The sequence below is a fragment of the Rhinatrema bivittatum genome, unplaced genomic scaffold (assembly GCF_901001135.1).
Source record: "Rhinatrema bivittatum unplaced genomic scaffold, aRhiBiv1.1, whole genome shotgun sequence".
Lineage (NCBI taxonomy): Eukaryota > Metazoa > Chordata > Amphibia > Gymnophiona > Rhinatrematidae > Rhinatrema > Rhinatrema bivittatum.
The window spans coordinates 1-16,223 of record NW_021820631.1 but is presented as its reverse complement, the minus strand read 5'-3'; the positions used below and the strand labels follow the sequence as shown (position 1 = coordinate 16,223).

The 16,223-nt window shown below is 48.2% G+C and overlaps 1 protein-coding gene across 2 annotated transcripts in view; it reads right to left on the bottom strand.

The window, feature by feature from the left end:
• LOC115081790 (ATP-binding cassette sub-family A member 5-like) overlaps window positions 1–13,178 on the bottom strand; it is a 230,039-nt gene extending 216,861 nt beyond the window's left edge. For both annotated transcript variants that reach the window (XR_003853873.1, XM_029586163.1), the window contains exon 1: window positions 13,012–13,178. Coding sequence is in view for 1 of the 2 variants with exons in the window: in XM_029586163.1 (XP_029442023.1) it covers window positions 13,012–13,161 (150 nt within the window). In the remaining variant the exon portion in view is untranslated. The remainder of the gene's footprint in view (window positions 1–13,011) is intronic.
• Between the last annotated feature and the right edge of the window lie 3,045 nt (window positions 13,179–16,223).

Genomic DNA, 16,223 nt, shown 5'->3' with positions numbered 1-16,223 from the left:
AACATCAATTAGGAGCAATTTTCAGAAAGCCTATGCAGACACAAAGTCTGCAGGTAGTTTCCCTTTGAAAACTGCCTGTGGGTATAAAGTGCCAGCAGACTTTGCACTGGCTTTTTCTGAAGGCATAGTTTTTTCTGGAAAAGAATCCTGTCTCCAGGACTGCCTGCCCTCTCTCTGGCTAAAAAGTATATAAGCTGTGGGAGGCCAAGCATAACTTTATCTGGACTGAGGACAACCTTCAGACAAGCCAATTTACATGGACAAATGCCTTGAAAATTGTCTGCAATGAGGGTAATTTTATAACTACCCGCATAGGGCTAAGATCTGTGGATACTTTTTGCCTGCAGACTTTAACCCAGATTTTCAAAATGGACTAATGAGCGCTTTGAAATTTGTAGGTTCACTGGGAATGCATGTAGACATGCCTACATAAAAATATACCTCGGAAGCAGGTGTAACTTTGTACGTGTAGCTTTATGCGCATACTTTCAAAAATCTAAAGTATGCACGTAAATCTTCTCTCTACCCAAACTCCGCCCCTTTGAATACCTATTTCAAATGCAGGTAAAAGTACTTGTGAAATCAGGTTTATCTGAAAAAATGTCTCCAACCCCACCTCAAGGGAATGTGTGAAATTACTACTTACCTGATAAGTTCCTTTCCTCTAATGAGGGCAAGCCAATCCCCACAAGTGGGATAGTACCTCTTCCAGCAGATGGAAATAGAGTAAAAAGCTGACGTCATGGATATATATCCCTGCCCCAACATCAGCCCACCAATATCCTCTGGAAAAGCCAAACTCTGGACAAACTGATTAAACTCAAAAATGATTATTAACAATCAACCACTCATGCTACCAACCAATAGGGAACTCTGAGCTCAGCCAAAAGAATAAAATTATTTACTAAACTGAATGGCTGGTTAAGCCACTTATCAGTCTTCAAATGAAAAGCAGGAACAATACTCTGCAATGTCCTCACTGAAAGGTGAACCAAGGTAACAATACAGCAGGCAAGGGTGGGTCGGGGATTTATTTTTTATTTAAAAAAAATTTTTGTATACCACTTTTAAATAAATATCATAACCCTCATTAGAGGGAATTATCAGATAAGTAGTCATTTCTCCTTCCCCTGAATTCAGGCAGGCCAGTCCCCACCAGTGGGATGTACCAAAGCTACTCCCACACAGGGTGGGAAGCTTTTCGCAGTCCAATCAACACCACCTGCGTGAATGCAGCATCCTCCCAAGCCTGAACATCCAAGCGGTAATGCCTAGAAAAGGTGTGCAATGATGAGCACGTCGCCGTTCGGCGAATCTTGACAGGTGATAATAATCGAAGTTCCACCCATGATACCACCTGAACCCTCGTGAAATACGAACTAATCTGCTTTGGCAAATGAATCTCTGCATCCACATAAGTGGCCATAATGACCTCCTTAATCAAAAGGTCTATAATCACCCGTGTCGCTGGAGCACCCTGTTTGGTGCCACCATGGAGCACAAACAGGCTATTAGACTTCCAGACAGATCTAATAACCTCCACGTACTGCAGCAAATGTCGCTTGACATTCAAGGTACACAAAAGAAGATACTCGCTTTCATCTCTATCCCTGTCCAAAGTAGACAGGAAATAGATTGATTCAAATAAAACTCCAAAACCAGTTTTGACAATAAAGAGGGCACAGTGCGAAACTGTACCAATCCTGGAGTCATATGCCAAAAAAGGATCACAGCAAGAAAGGGCCTGCAGTTCAGAAATCCAATGTGCAGAACAGATTCCCACAGAAAAACTGACTTCAAGGTAAGCAGCCACAAGCAAAGACCACACAGCGGCCGAAAGTTAGACCTGACAAGAAGTCCAGGACCAGATTAAGGTCCCACAGAGGCACCAGAAGCCCCAAAGGAGGATGAAAATGCTTAACTCCCTTCAAACAGTGAGATACATCAGGATGGGAAGACAAAGGCCCATCATTGACTCGCCCACTATAACAAGTGAGAGCTGCTACTTGGACCTTCAAGGTGTTAAGAGCCAGTCCTTTACGCAATCCATTTTATAAGAATTCCAAAATTAAGAGAATCTTCACCTTGAGAGTCTGAGAACCTTGTTCAGTACACCAGGCCTCAAAAACTCTCCAAACTAACAAATGCCTGAGATGTAGAAAATTTCCTGGCCTGAAGCAAAATGGAAATCTTGGCAGGCGAATAACCACATTTCAATAACCGAGCCCTCTCAATGGCCAAACCGTAAGACAAAACAACTCGAATCGATGTGCAGAATGGGTCCCTGCCGCAACAGATTCTTCTGAGGTAGTATCCTGAGGGGACTGCCCACAGCAGTCTCTACAGATCGGCATACCGTGGCCTCCAGGGCCAATCTGGAGCCACCAAAAGGACTGCGTCAGCTTGACTTGCAATATTCTGAATGATCCTGCCTATCAGGGGCCAGGGAGGGAAGGCAAACAGCAAGCTACCCCTTAGCCACATCTGAACAAGAGCATCGATGCCCAGTGCTTTCGGGTCTCGTCTGCAACTGAAAAACCGCAGAACGTTCGTTTTGTCGGAGGTTGCAGCAAGTCTATGTATAGACAGCCCCAGCGCTCCATAATGAGCTGAAAAGCGTTGCCCGTTGGGCTCCCACTCTCTTAATTCCAAGTTCTTCCTGCTGAGAAAGTCAGCTATGACATTGTCCTTTCCGGCAATGTGAGAGGCAGAAATGCTTAGCAGATGTTGCTCCACCCACACCATGAGCATATCTATCTCCTTCGACACCTGTTGACTCTTGGTTCCGCCCTGATGACTGATGTAGGCCACCATCATCGCTTTGTCTGATATTACCCAGACCACCTGAGCCTCTAGATGCTCGGCGACCTGCAAACACACCAAATGAACCACCTGAGCTTCCAAGTGGTTGATGATCCACTGCTGCTCCTCAGCCTTCCAGCGACCTTGCACCATCAACTCCTGATAATGAGCCTCCCAACCCAGAAGGCTTGCATCCGTTGTGAGCACTAACGAATCCAGTGTTTCCAAGGAAACTCCCTTCCTGAGATGATCTAACTGCAACCACCACTGTAACTGGGCGCTCACCTCTAATGGCAGGAGACGTGTCACAACATAGTCCTGTGATTGTGGTCTCCAGCAGTAAAGCAATGGGCATTGAAGAGGTCGTATATGAACTCTTGCCCAGGGAACTACCTCCAATGTGGCTGTCATTAAACCCCAGACCCCTAAAATAAGACCATATTGTCAGGCGAGCAGCGCTTATCAGGGTGTGAACCTGAGCAATCAACTTTTGAATCCTACTCTCTAGTAGAAATACCCTGCCCTGCTTCTTAACGAATACTCCAACATCTGATACTGCAGTAAACTGCTCTTGGCTAGCTTCACACTCAGCCTAGCTCTTGTGGTAAGAAGACTACCTTGCCCGGAAACTTTCTTCCATGCTCTTGGCTCGAATCAACCAGTTGTCCAGATATGGGTGTACCAGAGTGCCGTCCTTTCACAAGATCTCCACTACCACCAGCATGGTCCTTGGCGCAGTGGCCAACCCAAAGGGCAAGGCCTGAAACTGGTAATGGAGACCCAGAAAGGCAAACCGTAGGAACCACTGATGTTTCCGGTGAATGGGAATGTGCAGATATGCTGCCATCAGATCCAGAGACATGAGGTATTCCCCTGATTGTACTGCCATGACAACAGAGCATACAGTTTTCATGTGGAAATGAGTGACCCACAAATGACGACAGACTCCCTTGAGATCCAGGATGGATCAAAAGGACCCTTCTTTCTTGGGTACGACAAAATAGATGGAATAGTGGCCCGTATTTTGCTGCAATTCAGGAATGGGAATAACGGCCTTCAGGGCTAACAGCCTTCTCAATATAGTGTCCACTGCTACCCTCATCTGAGGGGATTTGCATGGAGATATCATAAAGGCATCCAGAGGAATGCGAAGAAATTTTAGAGCACAGCCATCTCAAATTACTTCCAGGACCCACTGGTCCGATGTGATCTGGATCCACCTCTGATAATAGCAAGACAGATGGCTGCCTATCTCCTGCACCAGGAGGTGAGTCCGCAGACCTTCACTGAAAAGGACGAGAGGCTCCACTCCCAAAGCCTGCATCTTTCCAAGGCCTTTTGGGGTGAAAGGACTGAGACCTACCGAAAGGACGGGATCTCTGAGAAGAAGCTCCCCTATAAGTAGTCATGAGCAGCCACTTGCCCAAAAGGGTCGAGAATCCAGCTTCTTATCCTCTGGCAAACGAGGGACCTGGGCCTCCCCCCCATCTGTTTGCCATCTTTTCCACTCACTGACAAATAAAAGGGAACCCTTGAAGGTCAGCTTGGTGAGATTGGACTTAGACACAGTGTCAGCCTTCCAATTACACAGGCACAGCTGCTGTCTAGTCGCTATTAAAGAAGCAACTCCTCTGGCAGCTGTGTGAACCAGGTCACATCCCCCATCAGCCCAGAAGGCAGCCCACGGGTTCTATCACCAAAAGTGCACTGCCACAATCTTGAGAAAGATGCATGCTAGCTCAAGCCACCAAGGCACCTCAAGAAGCAATCTGCAAATTCATCGCCATGGCCTCAAAGGCTTATTTAAGGATAGCCTCAATGCTCCTATCCTGAACATCCTTTAGAGCTGCCCCTCCTTCCACTGGGATGGTGGTTCACTTAGTGACCAAACACACCAACATATTCACTTTTGGGAAATGCAACTTCTCTCTGATCTGTGGATCCAAAGGGTATAAACCTGCCAGGGCGCTCCCCCTCACCTCTTTAAAGGTCACCTTTGGTGCACTCCATTCAAGTTTAATCAACTCTTGAATAGCTTCCAGGAGGGGAAAGAAACATGAAAGCTTGCATAGGGTGACCAATATGGGGTCCTTCTTCTGCATACCCGAAGAGTCACTCCCAGCTACTCCAAGGGTCTTCAGAGTCTGAGAGGTCAGACCCGGCAACTCATCTCTGTGAAAGAAATGGAAGAGTTCTATGTGGCTCTAAATCTGGAGGAATATCTCCTTCCTCAAGGAGGGAGCAACCCAAATCATTATTAGTGTCATCTTGATCCACATCAACTCGAACACCGTCAGGATGTGCAATGCCACGGCGTTTGCCCATGGTGACAGACACAGGCGAAAGGAAAATTAGTTCTTACCTGTTAATTTTCGTTCCTGTAGTACCACGGATCCGTCCAGACAGTGGGTTGAGCCTCCTTTCCAGCAGGTGGAGACAGACTAAAACTTGCAGGATGCCCTATATCAGGACAGAGCCTATCCTCTAACCCTTCAGTATAACGAATGTCAAAGCATAAAACAATAAACCCAAGAATAGGATCAAGCAAGTAAGCAAAAAGCTCAATGGAGCAACCATAGATTAATGTAGAAGCATGGTATACCTATACGCTCTTGCATAAACTTGGCATAAAATAACCACCAAGGCTTCCGGTGTAAATGCTCAGTAATCTTGCACCAAGGAAAATATGAAAATCTGCAGACCTGCAAGAAAACAAGCTTCGAGAGGACAGAAGACAGACAGGGAAGGGCGTCTGGACTGATCCGTGGTACTACAGGAATGAAAATTAACAGGTAAGAACTAATTTCCCTTTCCTGTACGTACCCGGATCAGTCCAGACAGTGGGATATACCAAAGCTTCCCTAAACTGGGTGGGACCGAGACAGTCCCGCTCGAAGCACTTGCCGCCCAAAGGAACCGAACACCGGAGCGTGCACATCCAGACGGTAGTGCCGAGCAAAAGTGTGCAGAGACGTCCAAGTGGTGGCCCTGCAAATCTCCTGTGGGGAGACAGATTGACTCTCTGTCCACGAAGTAGCCTGAGAACACAGAGAATGGGCCTTCAGACCCTCAGGAAGCGGACGACCTTGACAAAGATACGCCGAGGAAATGGCTTCCTTCAACCACTGCGCAATTGTGGTCTTAGAAGCCCGCTTACCGCAGTTGGGACCACTCCAAAGGACGAAGAGATGGTCCGATACCCGGAAGTCATTGGTGACCTGGAGATAGCGAAGCAAGACTCGTTTCACATCTAGCTGATGAAGGTGCCACCCGCCGTACCCGCAATCTCCTCCGGAGAGAACGCTGGGAGTATGACCGACTGGTTGACATGAAAAGCGGAGACAACCTTAGGCAAGAAGGAAGGAACTGTCCTGAGAGAAACCCGGAATCGGAGAAATGCAAGAAGGGCTCCCGACAGGACAGCGCCGAAGCTCGGAAATACGGCGAGCAGAGGAAATAGAGACCAGAAAGACAGTCTTTAGAGTAAGATCCTTGAGCGTAGCGTGGCGAAGAGGCTCGAAGGGAGCCGCACAGAGAGCACGAAGGACTAGGTTGAGACTCCACGACGATCACTTGGCCCGAGAGAGGGGGGGGGTGGAGGTGTCTAACACCCCTCAGGAAACGAATCACGTCAGGGTGAGCAGCTAAGGCATGACCGTCCACCCGACCCAGGAGAGAGCCGAGAGCCGAGACTTGAACGCGTAGAGAACTGAAGGAGAGGTCCTTAGAGAGACCCTTCTGAAGAAAAGAAAGAATCAAAGGAATCGAGGCGGAGTGCGCAGGGACACCCGCCTCTGTACACGCGGACTCAAAAACTTTCCAGATGCACACATAGGCCAGAGAAGTCAACTGCTTCCGGGCTCGCAGCAGGGTGGAGATGACCTCCTCCCTTTAACCTTTGCACCTCAGGCGACACCGTTCAAAAGCCAGGCCGCAAGACAGAAGCGATCGGCCTGGTCGAAAAATACAGGCCCCTGCCGGAGGAGACGAGGGAGATGACCGAGGTGCAGGGGCCCGTCCACCGCTAGATTGATGAGATCCGCGAGCCACGGCCTTCGCGGCCACTCGGGAGCGACGAGAATCACCGGACCCCGGTGGAGCTCGATTCTCCTGAGAACTTTCCCCACCAGTGGCCACGGGGGAAACACATACAGAAGGACGTCCGCTGGCCAAGGTAGAGCCAGAGCATCCACGCCCTCTGCGCCGTGCTCCCTCCAGCGGCTGAAGAATCGATTGGCCTTGGCATTGCGCAGAGTCGCCATGAGGTTGAGGTGAGGAGGACCCCACCTGTCCACTATCAGAGCCATGGCCGCGTCCGAGAGCTCCCACTCTCCCGGATCGAGCGACTGCCGGCTGAGGAAGTCGGCTTGAACATTGTCTTTTCCAGCGATTTGAGAAGCCGCAAGGCACTGTAGATGACGCTCTGCCCAAGCGAGGAGACGGCTGGCTTCTAAGGCTACCAGGGGATTGCGAGTGCCCCCTTGGCGATTGATGTAGGCGACTGTGGTGGAGTTGTCAGACAGGACTCGTACCGCCTTGCCGCGGATCAGGGGAAGGAACTCCTGAAGGGCCAGGAGGACCGCCAAAGTTTCCAGTCAATTGATGTGCCAGCGTGACTGAGTCTGGGACCATGTCCCCTGGGTGGACTGAGAAAGGCAGACCGCACCCCAGCCCAACAAGGGGTTGGGCTGGGGGATAGTAACCACTCCCAGCGTGGTTACTATCGTCCACTGTGGAGCTTGAAGAGGCATCCCTTGTAGGAGATGAGGAAGAGACAGCCACCACTGTAACTCGTCGGTAGTAGACTCCAAGAACGGAAGGACTACGTGGAACTGCTCCGACACTGGTTGCCAACGAGACAGCAAAGCTTTCTGTAACGGACGCATATGAGCAAAAGCCCAGAGGACCAGATCGATGGTAGAAGCCATGGAGCCCAGGACTTGGAGATAATCCCAGGCTGTCGGGGAAGATAGCGCAATCAGATTCTGGACCTGATCGATCAGCTTGAGGGCTCGCGCCCGAGGTAAGAATACCTTGCCTACTCGGGTGTCGAAGTGTGCTCCCAGAAATTCCAACTCCTGGGAGGGCTGAAGCTTGCTCTTGGAAAAGTTCACTATCCACCCGAGAGAGGCAAGGAGCTCCAAGACGCGATCCATCGCCCACCGGCAAGAGGTCTCCGACTTGGTCCTGATGAGCCAATCGTCCAGATAGCGATGGACGAGAATCCCCTCCCGGCGCAAGGCCGCTGCCACTACTACCATGACCTTCGTGAAGGTGCGAGGAGCGGTCACGAGGCCGAAGGGGAGAGCTGGAAACTGGAAGTCCTGGTTGAGAATGTGGAATCGGAGATACTTCTGGTAGTCGCGGTGGATGGGAAATGAAAATATGCTTCTGCGAGATCGAGGGAAGCAAGGAACTCTCCGGGATGGACCGCCGCAATGACCGCCCGTAGGGTTTCCATGCGGAAGTGGGGGATCTTGAGGGCCTGATTGACCCTTTTGAGGTCCAGGATTGGGCGAAAGGACCCGTTCTTTTTTGGCACGGTGAAGTAAATAGAATACTGGCCAGCGCCAATTTCCCCTTTTGGGACTGGGACCACCGCCCCCAGATCCAGAAGCTTGGAGAGAGTCTGGACCACCATGTCCCTCTTGGCCCGGCCGCAAGGGGAGAACAGAAAGAGATCTGGAAGTTCCCTGACGAGGTCGAAAGCGTACCCGTCTCTGATAATGTCGAGGACCCATTGATCCGACGTGATTTTGACCCATTCCTCGAAAAACAGGGAGAGGCGTCCGCCGAGGTAAGGGACCGAGGAATGGGTCGGCTGAACTTCACTGCGTGGCAGGTTTAGCGGTGGTATGCACGGGCTGGCCCTCGCGAAAAAGGCCGCCTGCCACGAAAGGACTGCGACCAGGACTGCTCACGAGAGGACCCCCTCACAGCACCGCCCCGCCCGCGAGAAGCAGAGCGACGCTGACCCCTGAAGCGAAAGCAAGAAGTCGTGAAGGACCGAGAAGACTTAAGGCGGTCCTCTGGAAGCTTATGGACCTTGTTGTCAGCCAAGGAGTCCATAAGCTTGTCGAGATCCTCGCCAAAGAGCATCTTACCTTTGAAGGGAAGCGTGCCCAGCCGGGTCTTCGAGGACTGATCAGCCGACCAGTGGCGTAGCCAAAGGAGCCTCCGGGCAGCCACTGCCGAAACCATTGCCTTCGCCTGCACATGGACCAAATCGTAGAGGGTGTCTGACACGTAAGCGATTACCGCCTCCAGACGTTTGGCTTGTTCTGCCTCACCTGGCGGAAGCTCCCGGGCGCAGAGTAACTGTTGTACCCACTGGAGACCCGCCCGCATCATGAGACTGCTACAGCAAGACGCCCAAACCCCGAGGGCCAGGACGTCAAAGATGCGCTTCAGGTGAGCCTCCAGCTTACGATCTTGAGAATCCTTCAAGGCCGTGGAACCTTCCACCGGAATCGTGGTGTGCTTGGCCACTGCAGAAACATAAGAATCCACCGATGGATATCGCAGCAGCTCCAAGCCCCCTTCCGGGAGGGGATAGAGCTTATCCATCGCACGCCCCACCCGGAGCGCACCCTCAGGAGCCTCCCATTCCCGCAGGATAAGGAGCTTAAGCATGGGGTGGAAGGGAAAGGCCGAGGCCGGAGCCCGGAGCCCTCCCAAAACCGGGTTCATATCCGTAGGGAGTGAGGCCATGAGATTATCCACGGAGGGACTTTCCAGACCCAGCTCCTCCAAAACAAAAGGGGGGAGGGGCTCTAACTCCTCCTTACGAAAAAGACGAAGGGCTCTGGAGTCATCCCCCTCTAGGGGGGGGGGCATCCGCTGAATCCGAGGAAGCAGCGGGGTCCGAGGACCTGGGAGACACCGGGGGGGGGGGGGGGGGGCACCCCGGGACCACCCGCACCCGAACCGGTCCCTGAGGCTCCGCAGCCGGTCCAGTGGTCAACGGCGCTGAACGAGGGATTTTGGTGGGGGGGGGGCAAGGGGGGGGCTGTCATCCAGCTCATGCAGGCTAGCTAGATAAGACTTGTGCATGAGGAGGACGAAATCAGCGGAAAAAGGGACCCTGGATTTGCTGGGGGGGGGAGGGAGAGGGGGGCGAGGGAAGGTCAGGAACCCCCTCCTGGGGACCCGCAGGGCCAAATCGGGGGTTAAATCAAAAAATCCGGCCCCCCCAGCCCCAGGGAGCACTGAAAACGGCCCCGATGAAAAATCCAAGATGGCGGCCGTTCCTGGGCTCTGCCGACCTGGGAAAGGCCTAGCCATGCCGGGAGGAGTGGAGCCCCGGGCTAAATTTGCTTGTCCTGCCGAGGAGGGACCTTCCCCACCCAGCAGGCAAGCAGTGCAGAAGCCCTGACGCGAAAAACGCGAAGAGGACAGCCCACAAGAAAGACAGGCTGTCAGCCGAGACATAGCTAAACCTTGGCTGAAGAAAAAAAAGTTGAAAAAAAGCTTGATTGACAGCACAGCAGGAGAGAGCAGGCGGGAAACCTGCTGCCTTCTGCTTCTCTGACTGCCGGATCTAGCCCTACTCTGATCAGAAAAAAATAAAAAAGCTGGTCAACTGCTGCAAATAAGTTAGAGGTAGGTGAATACCTACAACTTATTGAAGTTTAACACCTTTTATCTCCTTTTTTTTTTTTTTTTACTTAGCGCAGCAGCGGGTGTAAAACCCTCTTGGCAGCCAGAGGGGGAACGAGGCCCAGAGAGCATCGGTCCCACACCTGGAAGCGTCCACGGACTCAGGACTATGCAGGGAACCCCCTCCTGCAAAAGGGGACAAGCCCCCCTGAGCCGGGCAAGAGCTGGGAGACGGATGTCTCCCACACAAAAGCACTAAAGAAGGCAGAAATTTCCTTCAGAGATCCTGCTTTTTTTTTTTTTTTTAAAACAAGAACCAAAGGAAGTACTTGCTTGAGCCTAAAGAGAAAGAAGAGGCTGACTAGCCTACAGCAGAGAACCGAAGGGGAGATGCTGCACCTGCTGGAGACAGACGAATACTGAAGGGTTAGAGGATAGGCTCAGTCCTGATATAGGGCATCCTGCAAGTTTTAGTCTGTCTCCACCTGCTGGAAAGGAGGCTCAACCTACTGTCTGGACTGATCCGGGTACGTATAGGAACTGTGAGTATGTGATCCTGATTTAGAAGGTATTGCCGACTCATAAGGAGATTCCTGTAGAAAGTTTTTTAATCCCTGTAAGAATTCCACCCAGGAAAAGGAAGATGTCTCCATATCAGGCCCACAGGCCCGAGCTTGACATCCTAAGCATGAGTCTCCTCTGAAGACGACTCAGCCAGCGGATCAACCGAAGGGGGGACACTCTTGTCTTGTTGCCCTCGGCTCCACTCCCCTCAGACTAAGGGGATGGACCATCGTCGGCAAAATCAGAAGGCGGCAAATCTCCTCTAGCATCCAGGCAGCACTGACACAAGTGTGTAGAAAGGTCTGGCTGTATCGCCTTGTGTGTCATGCAGCACAAGTAGCTAACCGCTTTGACTTCTTTGGCACTGGTGCCATGGTTAGTATGCGCTCAATACACATGCAGCGGTAGCTATGTGCTTAACTATGCACACAGTTATGTGCTTACCAAAATGTACAAAACGCGCTGAATTATGCGCACAGAAAATGCACAGGTACACATGCGCAAAACCTACTCAATGACGCACAAAATCGCACAAAGTACGTGCGCAACATGGGACATAGGTGTACAAGAAGGTGCACAGGCATGTGCTGACATTATACACAAAAATGCGCACAGGAACCACTGTGGCCTACCACGTGGCCCGGAAAGGAAGCCTGAGAGCGGGACCTAGCCAAAAGATTGCTCAATCACAAGCTGCGTCCACATCTCACAAAACTCTCCAGAGTCGTGAGCGGGAGACGCCGAGGAAATGGATCTGGTAGGAAGTAGACTTACATTATCTTTAATCCATAAGACCCTTCACAATGATAAAGTTGAATGGCTTACTGCAGCTTTACATTTCCATACTCCTCAAAGAACCACAAGATCAGCAGACAATGGGACTTTACCAATTCTATCCCCTAAATCAGCGCATCTAAATACAGTCAGAGAAAAGGCATTATCCATCGCTGGGCCACAATTGTGGAACTCCTTACCGCTAAATTTAAGGCTCAAAACAAACATTAGGACATTTAAGAAAGGAATCAAAACATGGCTATTTCAACAAGCTTTTCCTTAACCATATAGTTCAAGTTCCTGTCTTAATATCTCACTTTCTATTAATCTTAAATGTTTTCTTTAAAAATTGTATATGCTTTTACTCTGTTTAAATGTTTTATTAAGGAATGTTATGTATTTATGATTATGATTTATTTTGGAAGTGCAAATGTTCTTAAGTGTGCATTTGATAACAAATTGTAAACCAAAGTGATGTTTTATACGAACATCAGTATATAAAAATAAATAAATAAATAAATAAAAATAAATACTCTTGTTTTTTTTAAATGCCAGTTAGAATCATCCCTGTTTTATTGTAACTTCTTTTTCTGTGCACTTGTTATAATTTGTAATGTATACTCTCAGGTTATAGTTCTGTACGTTATAATGTATTGCTCACCCCTTGTTCTATGTAAACAGACATGATACGATCAACCGTGAATGCCGGTATAGAAAAACACAAATAAATAAAAATAAAATAAATGAAAACTTTTACCTGAGCTCATTCCTCCCTGGCTGAGAGAAGGAACAGGTTGTCAGCTACAGCGGGAAAGGGTGAAAGCCTTCACTGCTGAGCCTCTCTCAGCCTGCAACTGCTTAATTTTTTTTTTTAAGTCCATACCAGAACAGGGCTACCGGAATAAGGCTCTCAACTGAGGGAGGGACCCAATGGTATCACCTCAGGAGGCAAGCGGTGCAATATAATTAGTTCATCAATCTGTTTTTCTCTATTTCATCTTTATTTACATTTTTTTTTTCCAGTAAGGAAATGCATGTCCAGCACCTGCCGAAGACAGAAAATACTGGTGGGCTGATGTCGGGCCAGGGCTATATCTCCGTGACAGAAACTTCTTACTCCAACTCCATTTGCTAGCAAAGGTGCATAACCCACTAATGGGGATTGGCCTACCTGAATGCAGAGGAATTTGCTATTGCAACATTAGGATTATGGGTTTGGCACAATCAAACTATTACAGAATTCCTAACAAAAGGAGAACAAGACTGACATACCACAGCAAGAAACTTCTCAATGTAAAAATAAACTCCGTAGTGAAATGCAAACAAACTCCCCATCATTAGCGTCACAATGATGAAATAGAAGGCAATGTCCACAGCGGCCTGCCCTGCCCAGTACGCAGATGGGTAGAGACCAGACATCATCAGCTGGCAATACGTCTTCATCTGCAGGAGAACAGAAACGGAAAGAATTTCATATAGAATAGCAAACTTGTTTTGTGTTGATATGCAGTAAGCAAGTCCTTTATTTACCATTTTAAAAAAGGCATCATCTAAGATGATCCTTCTCCCATTTCACATTTCTGAGAGTTTAAAGTAACTTGTTAACAAATGTGTTAAATTAGTTTATCTAAATCTTTGTCTGTTGACATTTAATTCTATATATCCTAGTGCAGTGTTTCCCAACCCTCTTTTGGAGTGACACCAGCCAGTCAGGTTTTCAGGAATGCCACAATGAACCTGCATGTGACAGATTTGCATAACCTGGGTCTCTAATGTATAGAAATTTATTCCATGCATATTCATTATGAATATTCTGAAAACTCGACAGGTTAGGTGTGCCTCCAGGAGAGAGTTGGGAAACATTGTCCTAGTGACTAACATGAAAACCATGAGGTCCATATTCAAAAGCCATTTAGGTGGATAACTGAAAAGTTATCTGTCTAAAAGGAAAATTGATTCTTACCTGCTAATTTTCGTTCCTGGAATACCACAGATCAGTCCAGACAAGTGATTTTATGCATCCCCTCCAGCATGGAGGCAGAGAACAAAACTTTGAGGCACTGCTACATATCCGAGAGTGCCACCTGCAGTCCCTGAGTATTGACCTGTACCCAAGCCAAGATGTCTAACCCCAACTTCCAGGATCTCTTCCTCTAAAAAAAAAAAAAAAAAGGTTGCAGACTCCCAACCAAGTTGGCCAGAGAGGCAAAAACTCATAATAAACACTTTTTTAAATATATCCGAAGCAAGAAACCTGTGAGGGAGTCAGTTGGACCATTAGATGACCAAGGGGTTAAAGGGGCCCTTGGGGAAGATAAGGTCATTGCAGAAAGACTAAATGAATTCTTTGCTTCCGTGTTTACTAATGAATGAGGATGCTGGGGAGATGCGGGAGATACTAGTTCCGGAGATGGTTTTCAGGGGTGATGAGTCAGACGAACTGAACGAAATCACTGTGAACCTGGAAGATGTAGTAGGCCAGATTGACAAACTAAAGACTAGCAAATCACCTGGACAGGATGGTATGCATCCTAGGGTACTGAAGGAACTCTAAAAAATGAAATTTCTGATCTATTAGTTAAAATTTGTAACCAATCATTAAAATCATCCATTGTATCTGAAGACTGGAGGGTGGCCAATGTAACCCCAATATTTAAAAAAGGCTCCAGGGGCGATCCGGTAACTATAGACCTGTGAGCCTGACTTCAGTGCAGGGAAAAATAGTGGAAACTATTCTCAAGATCAAAATCGTAGAGCATATAGAGAGACATGGTTTATTGGAACACAGTCAACATGGATTTACCCAAGGGAAGTCTTGCCTAACAAATCTGCTTCATTTTTTGAAGGGGTTAATAAACATGTGGATAAAGGTGAACTGGTAGATGTAGTGTATTTGGATTTTCAGAAGGCGTTTGACAAAATCCCTCATGAGAGGCTTCTAAGAAAACTAAAAAGTCATGGGATAGGAGGCGATGTCCTTTCATGGATTACAATCTGGTTAAAAGACAGGAAACAGAGAGTAGGATTAAATGGTCAATTTTTCTCAGTGGAAAGGGGTAAACAGTGGAGTGCCTCAGGAATCTGTACTTGGACCAGTGCTTTTCTATATACATATATATATATATATATATATATAAATGATCTGGAAAGGAATTCGACGAGTGAGGCTATCAAATTTGCGGATGATACAAAATTATTCAGAGTAGTTAAATCACAAGCGGATTGTGATACACTACAGGAGGACCTTGCAAGACTTGCATCCAAATGGCAGATGAAATTTAATGTGGACAAGTGCAAGGTGTTGCACATAGGAAAAAATAACCCTTGCTGTAGTTACACGATGTTAGGTTCCATATTAGGAGCTACCACCCAGGAAAAAGATAAAGGCATCATAGTGGATAATACTTTAAAATCGTCTGCTCAGTGTGCTACAGCAGTCAAAAAAGCAAACAGAATGTTAGGCATTATTAGGAAGGGAATGGTTAATAAAACGGAAAATGTCATAATGCCTCTATATCGCTCCATGGTGAGACCGCACCTTGAATACTGTATACAATTCTTGTCGCCGCATCTCAAAATGATATAGTTGCGATGGAGAAGGTACAGAGAAGGGCAACCAAAATGATAAAGGGGATGGAACAGCTGAAGAGGTTAGGGCTGTTCAGCTTGGAGAAGAGATAGCTGAGGGGGGATATGATAGAGGTCTTTAAGATCATGAGAGGTCTTGAACGAGTAGATGTGAAACGGTTATTTACACTTTCGAATAAAAGAAGGACTAGGGGGTATTCCATGAAGTTAGCAAGTAGCACATTTAAGACTAATCAGAGAAAATTCTTTTTCACTCAACGCACAATAAAGCTCTGGAATTTGTTGCCAGAGGATGTGGTTAGTGCAGTTAGTGTAGCTGGGTTCAAAAATGGTTTGGATAAGTTCTTGGAAGAGAAGTCCATTAACTGCTATTAATCAAGTTTACTTAGGGAATAGCCACTGCTATTAATTGCATCAGTAGCATGGGATCTTAGTGTTTGGGTAATTGCCAGGTTCTTGTGGCCTGGTTTAGCCTCTGTTGGAAACAGGATGCTGGGCTTGATGGACCCTTGGTCTGACCCAGCATGATAATTTCTTATGTTCTTATGATATGCCTCCTTAAGTTCCAAGGAGGCCAGAAACTCCCCTTTGCACACTGCTGCAATCACCGTCCTTAATGTTTCCATCCAAAAATGTGGCACTTGCAATGCCGCACTGACCCTTCGTAGATCCAGAATGGACCAAAACCAGCCCTCCCTCTTTGGAACCATGAAGTACATGGAATAACTTCCCTGACCATGTTCCTCTTTCGGGACTGGGAGGATGGCTTCCAGTCGCTGTAACCGTAGCAGAGAGTGTTCTGCACCGCTGTCCGCTTGCCGGGCATAGCGGAATGGGACACCACTGATCCGAAGTGATTCTGGTCCACTCCTCATAAAACCAGGAGGATAATCTTC